At 44.3% G+C, this 20,941-nt stretch overlaps 1 protein-coding gene across 1 annotated transcript in view; it reads left to right on the plus strand.

Moving 5' to 3' along the window:
• Window positions 1-20,941, plus strand: part of Iqck (IQ motif containing K) — a 132,548-nt gene that overhangs the window by 10,336 nt on the left and 101,271 nt on the right. The window contains exons 2-4 of the mRNA XM_075972025.1: window positions 12,047-12,120; window positions 16,167-16,296; window positions 17,513-17,610. Of these exons, the coding sequence (XP_075828140.1) occupies window positions 12,047-12,120; window positions 16,167-16,296; window positions 17,513-17,610 (302 nt within the window). The remainder of the gene's footprint in view (window positions 1-12,046; window positions 12,121-16,166; window positions 16,297-17,512; window positions 17,611-20,941) is intronic.

The raw sequence follows: 20,941 nt of genomic DNA on the forward strand, positions 1-20,941 counted from the left end.
TACATTAAAGATATATATATATATATATATATATATATATATATATTACAATCTGTCTGCATTCGTTTACGCCGTTACAATTGGTGCTGCCCAAATTCACAGTGGATCATTCCTCTCAATCTAATCTAGAAACTTCTTAACAGATATGCCCAGAGGTTTGTCTCCTAGGTGATTCTAGCCCCTGTCAACTTGACAGTATCACAAATAGTGTTGAGGAGGTGCTGTCTGGGGGAGGTAATTCTTACTCACAGGGCAGTAGTGGGGACCAAATTAGATAATGTATGAAAAGGTGCTCTGGACTTTGAAATAATCAATATATGATCTTAAATATTTATAAAGAAACTTGCTTTGCCTTCTGTTATGGAATTGGTTTCTTTGGGGTCATCATGTCTGGATCAAATCAGGGACAAAAACTTTCAGCGTTCTCTGAAAAGCAAGTGAAAAGCTGATACAAAGAAATAGCTGTTAGTTAATGATGATGGATTTTCTATATGGCCACCATGACTTCAACCTAGATGACTGTCCTGGTTATTTTTCTTGTGCTGTGATAAAACACTGACCAAAGGCAACTTGGGAAAGAAAGGGTTCATTTTAGCTTACAGGTTCTAGTCCATAGTTGAAGGAAGTCAAGGCAGGAACTCAAAGCAGGAACCTAAAACAGAAACCATGGGAAAATGATACTTACTGGCTGGCTCCTCTGGTTGTTGCTAAGACAGCTTTTCTTATATAAACCAGGGCCATCTGCCCAGTGCTCATATTGCCCACATCAATGAACAATCTAGAAAAATTCCTACAGAAATGTCCACAGGCCAGTTTCTTTGAAGCAGTCCCTCCAGTTGAGACTATGTCAGATGACTCTGGTCTGTGTCAAGTTGACAGCTGAAGCTACCTGAAAGAATGATGAAACCTAATTCTTACACATATAAACAATGTAGTTTCTGTATAGTAAGAACATAGCAAATACATTCAACTTCCTAGAGGAAGCATGGAGCTGGGTATAGTGGTGCATATCTGTAATCCTAGCCCTTGAGGGACTGAAACTGGAAGACCCAGTGTTTTGAGGCCAGCCTGAGCTACATAGACTCTCCAAAGAGCCAAGAAAAGGGGTGGAATGGGGAATACAAAATGTATATTCTTTCTGGTAATCTTATCCCTGAATTTAGTTATTACATTCTATTAGCATAAATACATTAAAAAGGGCATCACAGCCAGTAGACTTGGCAGGAGCTCAATCTCATGAAAACAAGATACAACATCAGTCTATCTAACTTAAGTCCTTTCTCTTCCCTGCCTCTGCTGCTGCCGTGTGTGCACCTGTCTTCCTGCCTATCTGATAACTTATTTGTAAATGTTCATCTTTCCAACAACAACTAAAGCCTTTATATTCTCAAGATTGTATTGTTATAAGTGCTTCTAATTAAATCATAAACTGATTTGTGATGTTAATGGTTTTGAGCAACAGTGAGCCTTGGTGTTTGAAGCTCTTCATGTCCTATTTTAACAGCATTGTGATTACTGCTATCCATCTCCTCTTGCTGTCCTTGACTCATCAATTAATCACGCTGAAGCCAAGCAGCCCTTGATGTCATTAGAAAGTAGGTCCCCCATCCCGCTGGTCAGATCCCAGCATGGGTCCGCCCTGAGTGAATGCTTTTCCTCCAACAGCAAAGCAGAGAAAATGACACCAACCAGCTCTGGGCACTGCTCATCAGTGTTCATCAGTGTCTTCTCCCACCTCCCGCATCCACTGGTACAAGTTTTAACCCAAATAGATGGCCCTGCCAATTAGCACAGGACACAGTTACTGAGAAGGTTCCTGCAGTTGCGAGTGGGAAGGAAATCCAACCTCCTTATGCCAACATAATACAGTGCATAACCTTTAACCTCAGAACTTGGAAACTAGACGCAGTTGATATCTGTGAGTCTCAAGCCATCCTGGTTTATAGAGTCCTGGGTCAGCTGGAGCTACCTAGTCAGGCACACTTGATCCATAAACATAAAGGTATACCCCACCACTCATGGCTCAGTGCTCTCTGGGCTTTGGTACCAACATCTTGTTATTCCCAGGATCTTGGTCTGTCACTTCCTCCCCTCCATGCCACCGTCTTTCACATCTCTGCCAGCTTATCTCTTCACACACTCTCATCTGTGATCACAGGAGAAAGCCCTATTTTGAGTTCATCTCCTCTTCCAACTCTTGTTTGTGTTCCCCCTCTGCCAAGCTTCTCAAAGGAACACACGACCCCTTTCCACACCACTTCCGTACCCACTGCCTTTCCAACCCAGAATAGAGTAGCTTCCACCCTGCTTCCCAAAGGAGTTGTTCTGCCTCGATCACATGTATCTGCTGCCTGAAACTGTCTGGTACTGGATCTGGCATGGCTCTTGCTATTTAGAAACACCAGCAGCTTACTTTCCATCTCAGAGAATGTCACCTATTTAACTCAGATACCCAGTCCAGAAAGGCAGTGTATCTTAGCTGCCTCAATTCCCATGGTCCCCACATTTCATTCAGCACCACTTGAGTGCTGTATAAAATGAACACTCATTCCTGCCATGTTCACACATGGCCTCCAAGGAGTTGGACCTGACTGGGCAGTGAGGAAAGGAGAAAAGACCAACAAAGATCCAATGGTCTGTACTCCCTGCTGCAGAAACCTCAGTGGGAAGAAAGGTTATTACCAATAAACAAGAAGGCAGGGTTTATGGTTTACCGACAGATCAAGGAGCCAGGTTTAGCTGATATCAGTAAGCATTCTCTGTGGGGAACAGTCTTCCGGCCGTAAACATCTAGTGGAAGAACAATATGGTGGATAACCTCTGCACACATTATCAGCACTCACACACAGACCAGAGGAAGGCTTTGCCATTTCCCTCCAGTCTTCACCTTTGGGGAGAAGGCTTTGTCATCTCCATGGGTAGACTGAGGCTCTGGTGTTCTGGGCACAGCCGTGCCCATTTCAACGGCACACACACACTCAGGACTTTGCTCACTCCAGGCTTCCTCGGCTCCCTGCACAGTTCCACTTGCCCTTAGGTTAGGGCTATTTATCACACATATATCATTAAATTCCTCTGACCAATGAATTCCAGTTAAACTCTTTGATAATGGAGAGAGTGCTCTATAAACAACACACCCGATTCCCATAAGTGCTTACATTACAGGTCAGAGAAAAGCAATTTTCCTAAACGCCAAAGTACTTAAAAATTGACTTGAGCATAGCTTGGTGGTAGAGTACTTGCCTCAAATTCACATAGGTTTGATACCCAGCATGAAGGAAAGAACAAAATTGAATGGATCAAACTGAATAAACAACCTAATTTGTTGAAAGAATTCATGGGGTGATGGGTATGGTAGCACACACCTTCCAGCACTTAGGAGGCAGAGACACTTAGAGCCCTATGAGTTCAAGGCCAGCCTAGTCTGCAAAGTTGAGTTCCAGGCCAGTCAGTCCCACATAGACCCTGTTTCAAAAAACATCAACAATAACAAAAAATAAAATCTTAACAACAAAACAAAAACATGGACTGAGGAAATGAGGGCACTAACTTGGGTTTGATTCCCAGCAACTCTGGTGGGAAGGCAGATACAGGAGGATTCCTGGAGCTTGATGGCCAGAAAATCTAGGAGAATTAGTACACTCAGGGCCAGTGAGAAACCCTCTCTCAATAAATAAGAAGCAATTAAAGAGGACACCTGACACTGACCTCTGGACTTCACACACACACACACACACAAACATACACACATACCTGCACATACACATGTATGTGTACACACAAGTGAAGAATGTTCTTTTAAAGATTTATTCATGTGAATAGTTTGCCTGCTGAATAGAAATTAAAAATGATCCCACTGAAATCAGGAACAAGAAGGTTGTCCACTCTCTTCATATCTATTCAATATAATACTTGAGGTTCTAGGAGAAGCAATAAGACAACAAAAGGAGATCAAGGGGATGCAAATTGGAAAAGAAGAAGTTAAACTATTTGCTGATGATATGATAGTTTACATAAGCAACCCCAAAAATTCTACCAAGGAACTTCTATAACTCATAAACACTTTCAGTAATATAGCAGGTTACAAGATTAACTCAAAAAATCAGTAACCTTCCTTTATACAGTTGATAATTGGACTGAGAAAGAAATCAGAGAAACATCACCCTTCACAATAGCCACAAATAACAAAATATCTTGGAGTAACTCTAACCAAACAAGTGGAAGACCTGTATGACAAGAACTTTAAATCTTTGAAGAAAGAAATTGAAGAAGACACCAGAAAATAGGTAGGTATAATTAACATGGCAATCTTACCAATAGCAAAATACAGATTCAATGCAATGCCCATCAAACTCCCAGCAAAATTCTTTTCAGATTTTTGAAAGAACAATATTCAACTTCATAAGGAAAAGCAAAAAAAAACCCCAGGATAGTCAAAACAATTCTGTACAATAAAGGAACTTCTGGAGACATCACAATTCCTGACTTCAAACTCTACTACAGAGCTACAGTACTTAAAACAGCCTGGTATTGGCATAAGAACAGACAGGAGGACCAATGGAACCGAATCAAAGACCTGAATATCAATCCACACACCAACAAACACCTGATTTTTGACAAAGAAACAAAAAATATAAAATGGAAAAAAGAAAGCTTATTTATCAAATGGTACTGGCATAACTGGATATCAACATGTAGAAGAATGAAAATAGACCCATATCTATCACCATGAACAAAACTCAAGTCCAAATGGATCAAAGAACTCAACATAAAACCAACTATACTGAATCTCATAGAAGAAAAAGTGGGAAGTACACTTGAATTAACTGGCACAGGAGACCACTTCCTAAATATAACACCAGTATCACAGACACTGAGAGAAACAATGAATAAATGGGACCTCCTGAAACTGAAAAGCTTCTGTAAAGCAAAGGATACAGTCAACAAGACAAAATGGCAGCCTACAGAATGGGAAAAGATCGTCACCAACCCCACATTGAACAGAGGGCTGATCTACAAATATACAAAGAACTCAAGAAATTGGTCATCCGAAGAATAATCCAATAAAAAATTTGGTATAGACCTAAACAGAGACCTCTCAACAGATGAATCTAAAGTGACTGAAAGACACTTAAGGAAATGTTCAACATCCTTAGTCATCAGAGAAATGCAAATCAAAACAACTCTCAGATTCCATCTTACACCTGTAAGAATGGACAAGATCAAAAACACCAATGACAACTTAGGCTGGAGAGGTTGTGGGGTAAAGGGAACAGTCTTCCATTGCTGGTGGGAGTGTAAACTGGTACAGCTGCTTTGGAAATCAGTATGGCGATTTCTCAGAAAATTAGGAAATAACCTACCTCAAGACCCACCAATTCCACTTTTGGTTATATCCAAAGGATGCTCAATCATACCATAAGGACATATGGTGTGTGAAGTCCTTCTGTATCTGTGTTGCTTTTGTTGGTTTAATGAATAAAGAAGCTTCTTTGGCCTGTGATAGGGCAGAAGAGAGCTAGGCGGGAAAACTAAGCTGAATACTGGGAGAAAGTGGGTGGAGTCAGTGAGACGCCATGTAGCTGCCTCCAGAGACAGACATGCTGGAACCTTGCTGGTAAGCCACAGCCATTAAAAAAATAGATTAATAGAAATGGGTTAATTTAAGATATAAGAGTTAGCCAGAGAAACCCTGTCTTGTAAAACCAAACAAAAAAAAAAGTTAGCCAGAAATACGCTTAAGCTATTAGCCAAACAGTATTACAATTAATACAGATTTCTGTGTGATTATTTCTGGAGTCTGGGTGGCCAGAAAATGGACAAGTGGCCTCTGACTACAGACATACACTTAACTGTGTTTATACCAGCACTATTTGTAATAGTCAGAATCTGGAAACAACCCACATGCTCCCCAACTAAAGAATGGTTGAAGAAGATGTGGTACATTTGCACAATGGAGTACTACAAAGCAGAAAAAAAATAAAATCTTGAAATTTGGAGGCAAATAGATGGATCTAGAAAACATCATATTGAGTGAGGTAACCGAAGCCCAGAAAGACAAATATCATATGTAGTCATAAGTGGCTTTTAGACTTAAAGCAAAGAAAAACCAGCCTACAATTCACAATTCCAGAGAACCTAGACAATAAAGAGGACCCTAAGAAAGACATACATGGATCTAATCTACATGGGAAGTAGGAAAAGACAAGATCTGAATAAATTGGGAGTGTGGGGATAATGGGAGAGGGTAGAAGGGGGGAGGAAGGGAGGGGAAGGGAGAAAAACAATAAAAAGAAAAAAGATGAAAGAGGTTTATTTAAAAATATAATGGAAAAAATAAAATGTGCATACAAGCACAATATTTTAAGTATGATTGTACCAATATTTTAAGATTTTAATATTTTAAGATTGATTGCACCAATAGAGAAACAGTCTCACTGTTATACATGTATATTGTAAACATCCTTGTGTGTGTATGGTATGCATATGTGTATGTGTGTTCTTATGTATATGGGTGCGCATGTGTGTGTAAGGCCTGGGGGTGGTGTACATGCACATGTATGTGCCTGCCTTATTGGCCAAAGTTGATATCAGGCTGCTTCCTCTTCCTTGATTATTCTCTATATATTGAGGGAGAGGCTCAAACTCAGCAGAAAAACCAACCAATCCCTGAGCATGAAACCCAGCCAATCTCTGAGTTTATTCAAACTCGGGGATTGAAATCTGACCAATTACCCTGAAAATCTTCACCTGTGAAAACTCCGCCCCTAAGAATCCCTATACAAGCCCTGTACCTGAGCAGTTGGGAGCTCCCTTTTTCCACCCTGGCAGAGACAGCCACTCTCCCAGATTCCTACCTCCCAATAAATCCCTTGAATGAGGTTTGGGTAACAATCTTCTTTCACCAGAGTGGAGCCTGACAGAGAAGTAACAACTTGTGCTGGAGCTGCAACAGAACTGCTATATTTCTACAGGGAACCCCCTTAGCCGAGTGAAGCAGAGAAGTAACTGTTCTCCTGGACAGAAGCAGAACTGCTGTATTCGGGTGGGAAAACCATCTCCCACCAGAACAGAGCTGTAGGTATAGCCTGGCTTCTGACAGTCAAGATCCTTTCCCTTCAGAGCTGTAACAGTTAAAGGTATAGCCTGGATTCTGACAGCCAGGATACCGTTCCCTTCTGAGCTGTAGGTTTCTGATGACCAGAGTACCTTTCCCTCTAGAGCTGTAATGCTTACACATACTGTTACACATGTAGTTAATTTGTTGAAAAGATTTGGTTGGATTTGTGTTTGGTGGGATCATTTGTGACTTCTACTATCTTTGTAAGACCTCTGAATTGCTTGAGATTTTTTCCCAGTAAGTAAATACTTTCTATTTTGACAAAGGTGTATGTGTGTATTTTAAACCTAAATAAACAGACTTTACACTATCTCAGGGGTTTCAAGACAGGGAGAAAGGTAGGCAGTGGAGCTACCTACCTGGCTTCTAATAGTCCCCAAGTCCCCAAGATTTTTACTCCTAGTGCCCCATCTCTCTATTACTCAGATGTGGGTTCAGGTGTTTCTGTAGCAACTCCAGATGTGAAGTTCATCATCAGTTGACTTTACAGTAGGGAGGTTGTTGTAGGCGTTGCCTGGCCTGTCGGGTTGGTTCTTGTCAGAAGTCAAAGTTCCAGGCAGGAAATGGTGGCAAAGAAGGCACATGGCAGCAGGAACAGGAAGTAGAAAATTCATGTTTCATCTGTCAAGAAGTGGGTGGAGGATAGAAAGCTGAGCAAGGCTATAATCTTTCTTTCTTTCTTTTTTAAAAGATTTTATTTATTATGTATACAATGTTTTGTTCTGTCTGCATGTCTGCTTGCATGCCAGAAGAGGGCATCAAATCTCATTACAGATGGTTGTGAGCTACCATATGGTTGCTGAGAGTTGAACTCAGGACTTCTGGAAGATCAGACTGTGTTCTTAACTGCTGAGCCATCTCTCCAACCCAGCTATAAACTTTCAAGGCCTGACCCTAATAACGTGCTTTCCTCCGGCAAGGTTGCACCTCCTAAAGTTTCAGTAAACATCCCAAACAGCGCCAACTGGGGTCCAAGAGTTTAGAAACATGAACTTGTTTGTTCTCATTCAAGCCACAACAGCCATGTTGCTTAGATCCTTGGTACAATATAATATCATGGTGGAACCATAGCAGAGCAAAACTAATCTCTTTGTAAGAGGGAATCACAATAGAGGAAGTGGGCTCAGTGGGAGAGCACTTGCCTACCACATGTGAGGCTCAAGAGTTCAATTCCTACTACCCCATCTAAAGCAAAAATGATTACAACAGAACAACAGAGGAACTGACCTGACCATTTCTACCCTTTAAGAAGTCCTGCCTCTTAAAAATTTCATCCCGTCCCAATAAAGCCCATGGGGAATGCTCCAACCTATTAACATTGCAGTAGCAGGCATTAGGAATCAGAATGACTCATGACTGGTCCAGCAAGATGACTCAGCAGGTAAGGACACTTGCTACCAAGTGATGACCTGGGTTTGATCCCTGAGACCCATATAGTGGAAGGAGAGAACTGACTTCAGCAAGTTGTCCTTTGACCTCCATATGGGCATTGCGATGTGTGTGTGTGTCTTCCCCCCACAAATAAATGTAATTTAAATTTTTTATGACCTGTGGATTGGTGTACTTGTCTCCAAGCTGATACTTAGGTGCTTTATAAAAAGTGTCTACTAACTAGCAAGAAATTAGGCAAGGAAATAAAATTTGTATCTAGTTTAGTCACTGTTGTGGTTTAAGTGAGAATGTCCTCTACAGACTCAGGTAGTTGAACACTTGGTTCCCAACTGATGGCACTGTTTGGGGGAAGCTTGGGAGATGTGACCTTGTTGAAGGAAGTGTGAGGTTTTAAAGTCTTGTACCATTAGCAGTATTCTCCCTCTGCTCCATGTTTGAAGTTCAGAATGTGGGACCTCAGCTTCTGCACCAGCTGTCATGCCTACTGCTTGCTGCTGTTCCTCCGTGCTATGCCAGACCCTTAGCCTGCTGGAACTATAAGCCAAATAACCCCCTCCTCTAAGTTGCCTTGTTGGGGTGTTCTGTCACAGCTATGGAAAACTAGTGAGTACAGTCATTCTGTTAATACCACTTTGCCTAGACTGTCGTTTTCCTCATGGCTGCAACATGAGCCTGAAATCATCTTGACAACATTGGTTCTTGTCATTTTTCTCCCCATTCTTTCAGGGAAGCAATGGTTGCAGCCCAGGAGCATCTCTGTCCCTTGCTTGGCTGTGATTGTTACTATGCTATAGAATTTGAGTGGAATGTTCTCTAAGTCTCTTTCTGCTCCATGCATGCTGTCTTAGTTAACTTTTTTTTTCTGTGAGAAGACACCATGACCAAGACAAATTATAAAAGGAAACATTTAGTTGGGGGCTTGCTTATAGTGTCAGAACGTGAGTGGGACATCAGTCAGATCATGGTGGGGAGCATGGTGGCAGGCAGACATGGCATAGGAGCAGTAGCTGATGCACAAACTGGAGTCAAAGAGCGAGACTGGACCTGGTGTGGGCTTTTGAAACCTCAAAGCCTACCCTATGACATACCCTCTCCAACAAGGCCACACCTCCTAATCCTTTCCAAAACTGTTTTACTAACTGTGGACCAAGCATTCAAACACGTGAGCCTATGGAGGTGTGCTGGCTGGTCTTGTGTCAACTTGACACACAAGCTAGAGTCATCTGAAAGGAAGGAGCCTCAATTGATAAAATGCCTCCATAAAATCCAGCTGTAAGGCTTTTTATTAGATAGTTACTGATGTGGATAGCCTAGCCCATTGTGGGTGGTGCCATCCCTGGGTTGGTGCTCCTGGGTTCTATAGGAAAGCAGACTGAACAAACCATGGCCTCTCCATCAGCACCTTCTTCCAGGTTTCCTGTCCTGTTTGAGTTCCTGTCCTGACTTCCTTCAACAATGGACAGCGATATAGAAATGTAAACTAAATTAACTCTTTCTTCCCCACCTTGCTTTTCTGTCATGGTGTTTTGTCACAGCAATAGAGATCCCAAGACAAGTTGGTACCAAGATTGTGGGGTATTGCTGTGTAGAAGGACGTTTTGGAACTTTGGGCTAGAAAAGCCATTGAGTGTTGAGAACTCAGTGGGATATTCTATAGGAGCTTAGAAGAAAAGAATGTTGAGAGCAGTGTGGAAGATGGAGGCCCATGAGGTTTCAGAGGAAAGTTTAAAGACATTACTATATGCTCTTTTCATTTAAGAGTCTGTCATTCTGGTTAGCTGGGGCTAAAGAATCTTAGCTGTGATTAATAACCTTTGCTTTGCTGGGATACCCAATGCTGGTCAGCTAGAGCTGAGAATTTAGCGGTGTTAAGAAGAGACCAGCATCCTTGAGGTGAAATCTTCTGGGAACTGTTTCCTGAGGGCCAGCACACACAAGCAGTGTTCTAGAGGTGGCCAAGGTTGCACCTCCCACTGGTAACCAAATTTGGTGGTGTTAGAGTCACCCAGGTGCTACTGGTTTTGAAGGCATAAAGGGGTCATGGAGAACAGCTTGGCCCTGCAGGAGGCCAGGAGAGGACACTGGTAAAGGTGCAGCCCCAGTGGCAGTTGGAAGGGCCAGGACTGAAGGGTTGTGCAAAGAAGCTGAAGCTTGGCACCTTGAAGAGAGCCTATAAGAGGCTACTGGTGAAAATGTAGCCCAGCTGAAGCAGAAGACCCATTTTTTAGAGAAGCCAGTACCATGGGATGACTGCCAAGAACAGCAGCAGCAATGGGGTGGAGCCAGCGGGAGCCTAGAAGACCAGCTGTGTGCTGCAGAGGGTGGAGCTGGAGAAGTGACACAAGCTCCTTGGAGGAGCCCAGGAGATCATGAGTGGGATTTATACTGTTGGAGTTTGGTTTTGCTTGGTTCTGATTGTGACTGTGTCCTGGTTCTTACCTCTTGAAGAAGGTATTTAATTTAAGTTTGATTTTTACAGGAGCCCATAGCTGAAAGACAGAAATTTTAAGAGATTTTAAACTTTTAGGGAGATTGAATATTTTAAAGGGAATGCAATTTTAATGTATTTGAGTTTATAAAGACTGTAGGACTTTTAAAGTTATTTATGTTTTAATGTGAGATCCTGGGGATGAATAAGAAGGAAAAGGTAGTGATGTGTTTGTGTGTCAGATTGATAAGGGGTCAGTGGTGCTGGCTGGTCTTATGTCAACTTGACACAAGCTGGAGTCATCAGAGAGGAGAGAGCCTCAGCTGAGAAAATGCCTCCATTACATCCAACTGTAAGGCATTTTATTACTTAGTTATTGATGGGAGGGTGGCCCAACTTATTATGGGTGGTGCCTTTCCTGGGCTGGTAGTCCTGTGTTTTGTAATTAAGCAGATTGGATAAGTCATGAGGAGCAAGCCAGTAAGCAGCATCCTTCCATAGCTTCTTCATTAGTTCCTACACTGTTTGAGTTCCTGTCCTGACTTTCCTTTGATGATGAATAATGATAGGGAAATATAAGTCAAACAAACCCTTCTCTTCCCAACTTGCTCTTTGGTCATGGTGTTTCGTTGCAGTAATAGAGACCCTGACTAAGATGGGGTTATTCTCATTCAAGCCACTACATATGATTTTGGCATTCTCTTTAACATTGTCTTATTCTGCTTAGTCCTTGTAGTTACATCATGTTTGGGCAAAGTCTGAAGTTGTAGTGTTTGGGGAAGAGTCTCAGACTCTAACATAAAGCCTTGACTTTCTTAAGGGGCCAGGCATCTTACTCATTTTGAATAAGGCAGCTTAAAGAAATCAACCAACTGGGGCTGGGGATATAGCTCAGCAGGGGAGCACTTACCCTGCAGAGCCGTGGGCTCAATCCCAGTACTGACTTATTTGAATAAATAAATCAAAAACAATAATGTCCAATGAGCAGTTGTGTTTCATCTATGTAAACTACCAACTGAACTAAAGTTTAAGAATGTTTTATTTGAAGAAAATTGCATCACAAATGTCAATGAAGTGTAGAACTGAACACTTTCCCCTTCCTTTAGAGTATGAAGCCGAGCTGCCTACCCTTCCAGAAGGATATAAAGTGAAACAGGAAGCTGCTGTCACAGTGAGCTCGGTGAGTATGGGCTAGGCCTCAGTGAGAGCAGCACCAGTAACCCCGCCAGTCACATCCTGGTTTGGGAGGGAGGGAAAGGGGAGACACTGGAGCTAGAACTTGCAACATGGTTCTTCTGAGAATGGAGTGGCTTCAAAACCATCATCTATGCACTTTGAACCTTACAGTAGATTCTTTTAAATGGGACAGCTCACATTTCCTTGTGACCAGCTCACGCTGTAAAACATGTTTACAATGGATCTATGTAGTGACAGTAGTGTGTAACATGAGGGCCTGCTTGTTGGGGTTTCTGTCCTGCCCAGTTCCCACAGTCGTTATGTCCCAAAGAGAAATCACACAGAATTTTATGTAAGTTATAAACTGATTGGCCCATTAGCTCAGGCTTCGTATTAGCTCTTATATTAACCCATTATTCTTATCTATGTTAGCCATATGGCTTAGTACCTTTTTCAGCGGGGCAGGTCCTGCTTCTTTGGTGTCTGGACAGGACTGCAGAAAGAGCTTCCTTCTTCCCAGAATACTCCTGTTCTCATTGCCCCACCTCTACTTCCTGTCTGGTTGTCCCACCTATACTTCCTGCCTGGCTATTGGCCAATCAGTGTTTATTTAAAACATAATTGACAGAATATAGAATTGTCCCACACAAGTAGTGGATAGAGCAGGTTTCTCTGTGTGCTGAGAGGGCCAGCAGCCAAGAAGGGAGAACCCTTGGAAATATACCTCAGAATTGCATACCTTTGACAGCCTTAATTAAAAAAAATAAAGACTCAGAGGTAAAGGGACTTGAACAAGGTCACAGAGATAGAGCCAAAACTGAATTCTTTAGATTTTGAGTAACTTTTTTCTTTTCTTTCTTTTTTTTTTTTTTTTTTTTTTTTTTTTTTTTTACCGCAGTGGTCTCTGACAGATTCTTGTATTTAAAACTCTTTCTTGTTCTGTGATTGTTCCTTTTTGCAAACACCCTGTTCTTACTTTGTGGGTGCAATTCTTATACAAATTTCTCTATAGATACTAATTGTCATTCTCTTTCCTGAATTGTTTTTTCTAAGATAGTTGTTCTATTTATTGGTTTTAGTTTTTCTTTGTTATATAGTCAGGACCAGGCTGGCGTGGAACTCCACATGTAGTTCAGATGTCCTTAAACTCTTGATTCTCCTGCCTCAGCTTTCAGAGTGCTGAGGTGCAAAGTGTACACCATCATACCTGACTATATTTGCTTGCTTTGTTTGCTTATTTATTTTGGAGACAAGGTCTTGTGGTGATCCTCCTTCCTCTGCCTCCCAGATGGTGATGGGATTACAGGTGTGTACCACCATGCCCAGCCATGGCTATAATTCTTAATCTTTTGTTTTTTATGCTGTTGATTTTCTTGATCTGTGTAGAGAGCTTTAGTTGTGTTCAATCTTAAAAGGGAACTTAAGAATATTCTTTTATATAGTCAAGTACCTTCAGGCTATATAAAGCATCAGAACCAGCAGTAGATGATTGGGTAGATGGATAGGTAGGTAGGGAGATGGTAGAGAAGCATAGTAGATAGAGTATGAAGATAGGTGATAGATGGATAGTTGATTGGTGATAGAGATAAAGAGGTGATAGATAGCAGATAGTTGACTGATGATCTACGTAGGTAGGTAGGTAGGTAGGTAGGTAGGTAGGTAGGTAGGTATATGACAGGAGCCTCATTGGTGAATCATCTTACACACATTAACTAAAGCTGTGTGTCTTAGAGTTTGCTATTGCTGTGAAGAGACACCATGGCCCCAGCAACTCTTATAAAGAAAACATTTAATTGAGGGGGACTTGTTTACAGTTTCAGAGGGCTAGTCTGCTATGATCATGAACAGGAGCATGGCTGTATGCAGGCAGACATGGTGTTAGAGCTGAGAATGCTATGTTTTGCAGGCAACAGGAAGTTGACTGCATGTCACACTGAGGGAAACTTGAGAAAAAGAGACCTCAAAGCCCACCCTCACAGTGACACACTTTCTCCAACAAGGCCACACTTCCCCATAGTGCCACTCCCTTTGGGGGCCATTTCCCTTCAGACCACCACAGGGCAGTCGCACAACAGGCCGTCTACAAGCTGGAGAACCTGAAAGCCAGTGTTGCTTACTCTGAGGCTGAAGGCCTGGGACACTCGGACACAGGGATGCTGGTGGTGTATCGCTCAGTCCAAGTGCAAAGGAGCAAGACCCAGGGAGCTGCAGGTGCAAGTTCCAGGGTCAAAACTCTGTAGCAAGGAGTCCCAGCATCTAAGACAGGTGCAAAGCAAAGACATGTGGCTCTAGGAGAGAGAGAATTCACTTCCTTCCACGTCTCTGCTGCCTGCCTTGGGGGTCCCTGTCCACGGTGAGGGTGAATCTTCCCCAGCTCAGGCCTGGCTTAGTCTCTCATCACTAGATCACCTTCACAGACTACCAGATACCTTTATCAGTGATCTCCTTAGTGTATTCAGCTTGGCATCTAAAAGTAGCCATCACAGCCAGAGTGCTTGCTTTCCTGTTTGTACACGTCTTGACATTCTAGATGGGTCTCTTCTATACATTGGGAAGCACAGCCTAGGTGCTCATAGGAGTAGTTGCCTCTGGAAGACTTCTTCAGGGTGGCCAGGAACAGGGCCAATGTTTCCGAGTGGGGCAGTAGACCTGTGAATCAGAAGTGGGTTTTGGGGTGCCATTACAATATCCCACAGAAGTTCTCCTCAGGCTTTGCTTTATCTGTTTACAGAAGAACCACTGGGGAGGTTGGGGAGCCCACAGGGAATGCTGGTGCAAAGGAAGCTACTCAGATGTCAAGAGGGGACAACAGCCCAAGGGAAGACGCGGACAGCAGCCATGTTTCACATGACCTCTGGGTGGCATTGCCTTTCTCCTTCTCACTGTTGCAATGCCCAGCAGTTCTGAGTGCCGTGCCCCTTAGGATTCTACTGGGAAGGGTTGTGTCCTCTAGACTGTTTCCTATGGCTTCCCCACCTTCCTCTCTTGATCATCCAGGCTCACTTCAGCCCTGTTTATTTTTACCACTTCCTTATGTGTTTGCAGGTTTGTGTGTATACGGGCATACATGTGGGGTGCACGTGTGTTGGTGTCAGGGACTGTCGTCCTGTCATGTTTGCACCTGGTTCACTGAGAAGGGTCTCTCAATCAAGCCCAGAGCTTGCTGATGTAGCCTTCCCAGGCCAATTGCTCTGGAGATCCTCTTCCACCTCAGAGGCTGGAATTGCAGGGGGTTGCCATACCTACCTGGTATTATTCCATTTTTCACACTTGTGGGACAAGAGCTGTAACCACTCCCCAGCCTCCTGCTTCTTTTTGGTTTGTTGGCCAATGTTTCAACCATACGTGGTCTTCCTCTCCCTTTTCCCCACTAAGGTTTTTAACTCCACTGTCATTTAATTTTGTCTTTTTCCCCCTCAGTACTTAGGACCAAACCCAGGGCCTTGTACTTGCTAGGTAGGTACTCTACCACTTAACTAAATCCACAACCCCTTTACCCATTTAAAAGCATGCCAGGAGGGAAGGGAAGGGAACACTTCTATTCAGAATGTCCCCCAACCTATCTATCTGACACAGAAGTTCATTCCCTTACAAGCTTATAAAGGAAAATCAGGCAGTGTGGCTCACGCCTCAATCCCAGCACTTGGGAGGCAGAGGCAGGCTGAACTCTAAGTTCAAGACCACCCTGCTCTACAAATTGGTTCTAGGAAACCAGGGCTACACAAAGAAACTCTATCTTGAAAATAAAAAACAAAAAAAATGATGATGATGATGATGATGATGATGATGATGAAACCGAGGGCTGGTGAGACGGCTTGGTGTGCAAAGGTGCTTACTGCTAAGCCTGATAACCTGAATTCCGTTCCTGGGTCTCAAAGGGTGGAAGGAGAGAACCAACTTTCACAGATTGTCCTCTGACCTCCATGTGTGTGCTGTGGCATGTGTGTATGCCGCCACTATAAATAAGCTGAATTTTAAAATTAAAAAAATAAATAAAATCCAATTATTGAAGCTGTTCTGAAACTGACTGCCCTGCCCTGCTGCCTGTAGGTCTCGCCGTTGGATGAGCTGGTTCCTCATGGCTTCAACATGGAGCACTACCTCCCGGTGCACCCATTCCCAGTGATGCCTCCTGCGCCTTGTCCTCCCAGGAAGGCAGAAACAGTAGAGCCCAAGACCTGTAAGTAAGGAGGCAAGCCTGCATCTTCTGTAGTTTGGGATGTAATGCTGACACTCACAGGGTGTGGTGGGGGTGCTCAGACACATAGGCATGTGTGTTGTAGTTTATTTTGTTTGTCTTTTGAGGCAGGCCTGGAGCTCCCCAGATGGGCTAAGCTGGCTGGAGTGAGCCCCAGGAATCCCACTCCCCAGCCCTGGGGTCACAAGCCCACACTGCCACACTTGGCTTGTTCACATTGGTGCTGGGAGTTGAACTCAGGACCTGAGCTAAGCTGCCCCCCTCAGCCTCAGAGTTCTCATTTGTAAGGGGAGTGTTGTTGGGTCGCTGACATCTTTGGAAGGTTAGCACGTAGTCGAGAGAATGTAGCAAGCACTGTGATTCTCTACTAAATACTGAGCTAGAGACAGGGAGGGTAAACAGATGCACAGAGTAGAAGAAAGGTCTTGTCGTCAGGTCTCCAGGTCCAGCCTGCTGGTCCCTCAGCTCATAAAGCCTCCCTTTGCTCTTTCTCCTTGTGTTGTGCCTTCTGCTCTGGACCCTGGTTAGGCACTGCTGCTATTATTGTGGCTGTCAGGCCCCATCTGTTGAAGTCCCCTATCCCAGCTCCTCTCTAGACTCAGTTTCTGTCGGACCTCATGCTCACACCCCACTGCTCTCGCAGACACTGGCCTCTGTGCTGTGACTGCCTGGGTGCTGCAAACAGGTACCTGGAGGCCGTGACCTGGGCAGGGCCCAGACCACATCCTTGCCAGAGTCCAGAGGCTCACTGGGCCGAGTTTAGTCTCTTAGTAACCCAGTCCCACTCTGCAGCCTGAAGCAGACAGTGACGAGTCAGACTGTGTTATTGAATAGATGACACTTGTTGTTTTGTTGTCTTTTCAGACAGGGTCTCCCGGTCTTGCCTTGAACTTTTATATAGCCAGGTTTGCCTGAAACATTTGGTCCTCCTGCCGCTACTTCTTGAATGCTATAATACAGGCCTGTACTCCCACACCCAGTTTATTGGGTGCTAGAGATCAAAGCCAGGGCTTCCTGCATGATAGGCAAGCACTCAGCCAGCTGAGATGCTACAGCACCAGCCCAGATGGAATATGTTCCCCTCCCTCCATCTCTCCCTCCTCGCCTTTCTCCCTTCCTCTCTCTGTTAAGCAGTGAATGTCTTTTTCAGATGAACCCAGGTCTTTTGGGTTTTTCAGTGGGACTATTCTTGTTTCAGGTTCCCCCAAAGATTATCTGGAAATGTTCATCTTTCCAGTTCTGCTCCCTGGAATGGCCAGCCTGCTTCACCAAGCAAAGAGAGAAAAGTGTTTTGAGGTCAGTGGTTTGGTGGGATATCCATATTTTTAGGTTCTTGCTCATTCATTTCAGTCTGATGGCAGCCCATGAGCTTGGTACCATTGAGCTATTATTCTCAAAAACAACCCCTTTACAAGGGAAGCCCAAAATAGTCGAATCACTGCCAAGTGTCACTCCAACACGGAAGGCGACCTCTCCATTGCTGTATAGATGGTGTCTCCCTTTCAGTTAACCCTCTACACACTATACATTTTAGCAGCTGCATCTTGTAAGGGGAGAGGTATTGCAGGGAGTATCTAGAATCTCAGGTGAGGGTCTAATGACCCTCCCTCCCTACCCCTCCTGCAAAGAAACAACAAACCCAGCCTTGAACATCTCCTGTGGGTAGTTTCAGCTGCTCTCGTGGAGACGGTAATGGCCACCATGCTCAGAGGACAGTGGTCCACAACATCGCAAGAGGGTAACCTCTTGGTTGAGCACCTGCTCTGCACCGGCGTCTCTGCTAAGAACATCAGCATCCTTTATATCAGTGTTCACATCAGCCCCAGGAAATTCTCTGAGTATTGCCTGTGTCCAGTGATGAGAAGAGGGAAGGACACAGAGCTTCAGTAGGTTCCAGAATTCAGATCCAGGTGAAAGGACTCACGATGGCACTTAGACAGTAGGCAGTGATTATGGTGAAAGGCAGCTGACAGACAAAGCCGGGATCTGTAAATGTTATCACAGTCAATGACATCACCACATGTTTGGCCTTCTGACCCCACAAGGGTCACTGTCTGAGACAAACTGGTCCTCCTTTGATGGTATTTTTCTATTCCATGGAGACTGTTTCCATGTGCCCTACAAAATGTTTGACTTTTGTTTAGTAAGACCTTGATGTCACCCTTCTCCCCTCACCTCGTACCTGTGACTTACGCCTATACTGTGGCTCCCAGTTGCTCCCCACTTGGATCCACGTGACATAATGTTCCTTCTGGTAGACTTCCCATGGTAGTTGTCTCTTTACTTAAAGCAAAAATGAATTAGAAGATATTATTCAAATTTGTGCCCTGCCCCATTTCATTGTTTTGTTTGAGGCCTCATGTAGCCTAGGCTGGTCCCTGACTTACTCTGTGGCCAAAGATTACCTTGAACTTCTGATCCTTCTGTTGCCTCCCGAGAGCAAATGTGTGTTACCATGCCTGACTTCAAGATTGCTGGGGATCAAAGTCAGGGGGTTATGCATGCTTGGGTTGGATTCCGCAAACCTGGGGGTATTCTCCATCCTACTGGTAGGAATTGGCTCAGCATGCTGTGTTAGCTTCTGTCACTACAGTGAAACTCCTGAGTTAATCAACTGATGGAGAGAAAATGTTTGGTTTGGGCTCACAGTATTGGAGGTTCCCCATGACAGAGTCACTGTTGCTTTGTGCCGGGCACCACACCATGGTGGCAGCAGAGGGCAGAGTGAAACCACTCACAACACAAGCTAGAGACCAGAGAAGGGGCTGGGACTCCAGTCCCTTTTGGTGACACTCCAGAGACCTGGACTTTGTATTCTGTCCAGCTCTCACGACAGCACTACCAAGGAGAAGACCTTGAACACTTGGGCTACCATACTAGGTAACAATGGCAAATCTACATGATGTTGCCACCTAGCCTGGCTTTCAAGGGTCTCTCCAACTCTCCTTCCTCCCCTTCCTCCTTCTCTCGCTTTTCTTTTCAGGTACCCCCCCTCCCCCAGCTAAACAGATGCTCATGCCCCTTCCCCTGCCCCAGCCTCACCACATCAGGGCCTCTGTGCATTTGCTCCTCCTTGTTTTAGAAATCACTGCTTGTGCTCCTCTCCTCTGCATAGTCAAGTGCTACATGTTTTCCAGACTCAGCTGCGGGACACCTCCCGTATCCCAGCTCCCTGGAGGCCTAAAGGAGAGGCAACTGATCCCAGCTCTCAGATTTCAGAGCGCTCATCTGTTCCTCATTTTATGGTAAATTCAGACAGCCTCAATTAAGACATTCTTAACCCACAGATATTTAATTTTATACATGCCTGCCTTCCAACTATTTTGAGTATTCTGAGGACAAAGTCTCTATCTTAGTTTTATACTTCTCAATGCTCAGTAATACTCTACCAAGCCCCTAGTGTTGGTAAACACAGGGCTGGTTCTCAATGAGAGCACAGTTAGACAGCAAAGATCCACAGTTGTTACTATGTCCTTGGCCAACACCCGTCTTCTTTTTGGAAAGCCATTCTGTTGGACTTATTCCCTAGAGAGAAGTTCTGGACAGGCTGGGGAGCAAGACATCTGTTCCTGAGTTTTAGTCAGTAGCAGGAGAAAGCTCCGAGGCCAGGAAATGCACAGCCTGATTCCCTACCAGTAATTAGCAGTCAGTAAATCAGGCCTTGATGAGGAGCAAGACTCTGGAGCCAACGTTATATAATTTTGAAGTCTGTCTCTGGCAGGTGTCTTGCCACACACTTGCTGTCTCAGCTTCCTAGGACAAGTTGAAGACTGGCCTTGGCACCTTGGTATGCTGGCATCTCAAGAATGAAATTTAGAAAGGGACGGAGGGCATTGCAGCTCTTCTCCAGCATGTTCAAGGCCCTGAGTTCAAACCCCCAGCACCAAGGGTTAAAAGCATTATGTCTGCTTGGGACTGATCATATCCTAGACCCCGAGGTCACCTCCATAAAGCCGGTGGCTCTCCTCTTCTGAGTCACCACAGTTTCCATGCAGATACAAGGAGGACAGCCAAGTGTTGCCCAAGGGATTCTTCCTGCGATAAGACAAGGCTACTGGTGCACTGTTCAGGGCAGACCGGAACCCACAGGGATCTCAATAAATGTTAACTCTGTAGCAATTTAGTGTCTCTGTGCTTCTCCCATGTAACCTCCCTCTTGTTTCTGGTCCCTGGTGTATCTCAGCGCTTGGCCCCAGCCCAAGGAAGGGTGGAGGTGGGAGAACAAAGGCTGCGATGATTTCATGAGCAGGTTTATTTTATTGAGAGCCTCATGGGAAAGGGGGAAGAGGGCCTTATTCAAACCTGTCAAGCAATACATCTTGGGTCTCTAGAAGGTTCTCCATCGTCATCAAACACCTGCTAGAGCCTAAGCAGTTCTACTCTAGCCCGCAGCTTGCATGATGGCTCAGCAAGGCCCAGCCCCAGCCCTGGGCCTCCTCTTTCCTGACAGTACAGGTCAGTTGTCATCTGTGGTCCTGGGCACAGAGGAGGACAGGAGCTTCATCCCTTCCACCCACGAAAGGCTATCTTCACATTGCTCTGTGGGAAGTGGTTAGTTTTGCCACATGGGCCTGGTGCATTCAAACTGAGGCCCTTCAATGCTTCCCCCTATCTTGCTCCTCCACAC

The sequence above is a fragment of the Microtus pennsylvanicus genome, chromosome 5, assembly GCF_037038515.1.
Source record: "Microtus pennsylvanicus isolate mMicPen1 chromosome 5, mMicPen1.hap1, whole genome shotgun sequence".
Lineage (NCBI taxonomy): Eukaryota > Metazoa > Chordata > Mammalia > Rodentia > Cricetidae > Microtus > Microtus pennsylvanicus.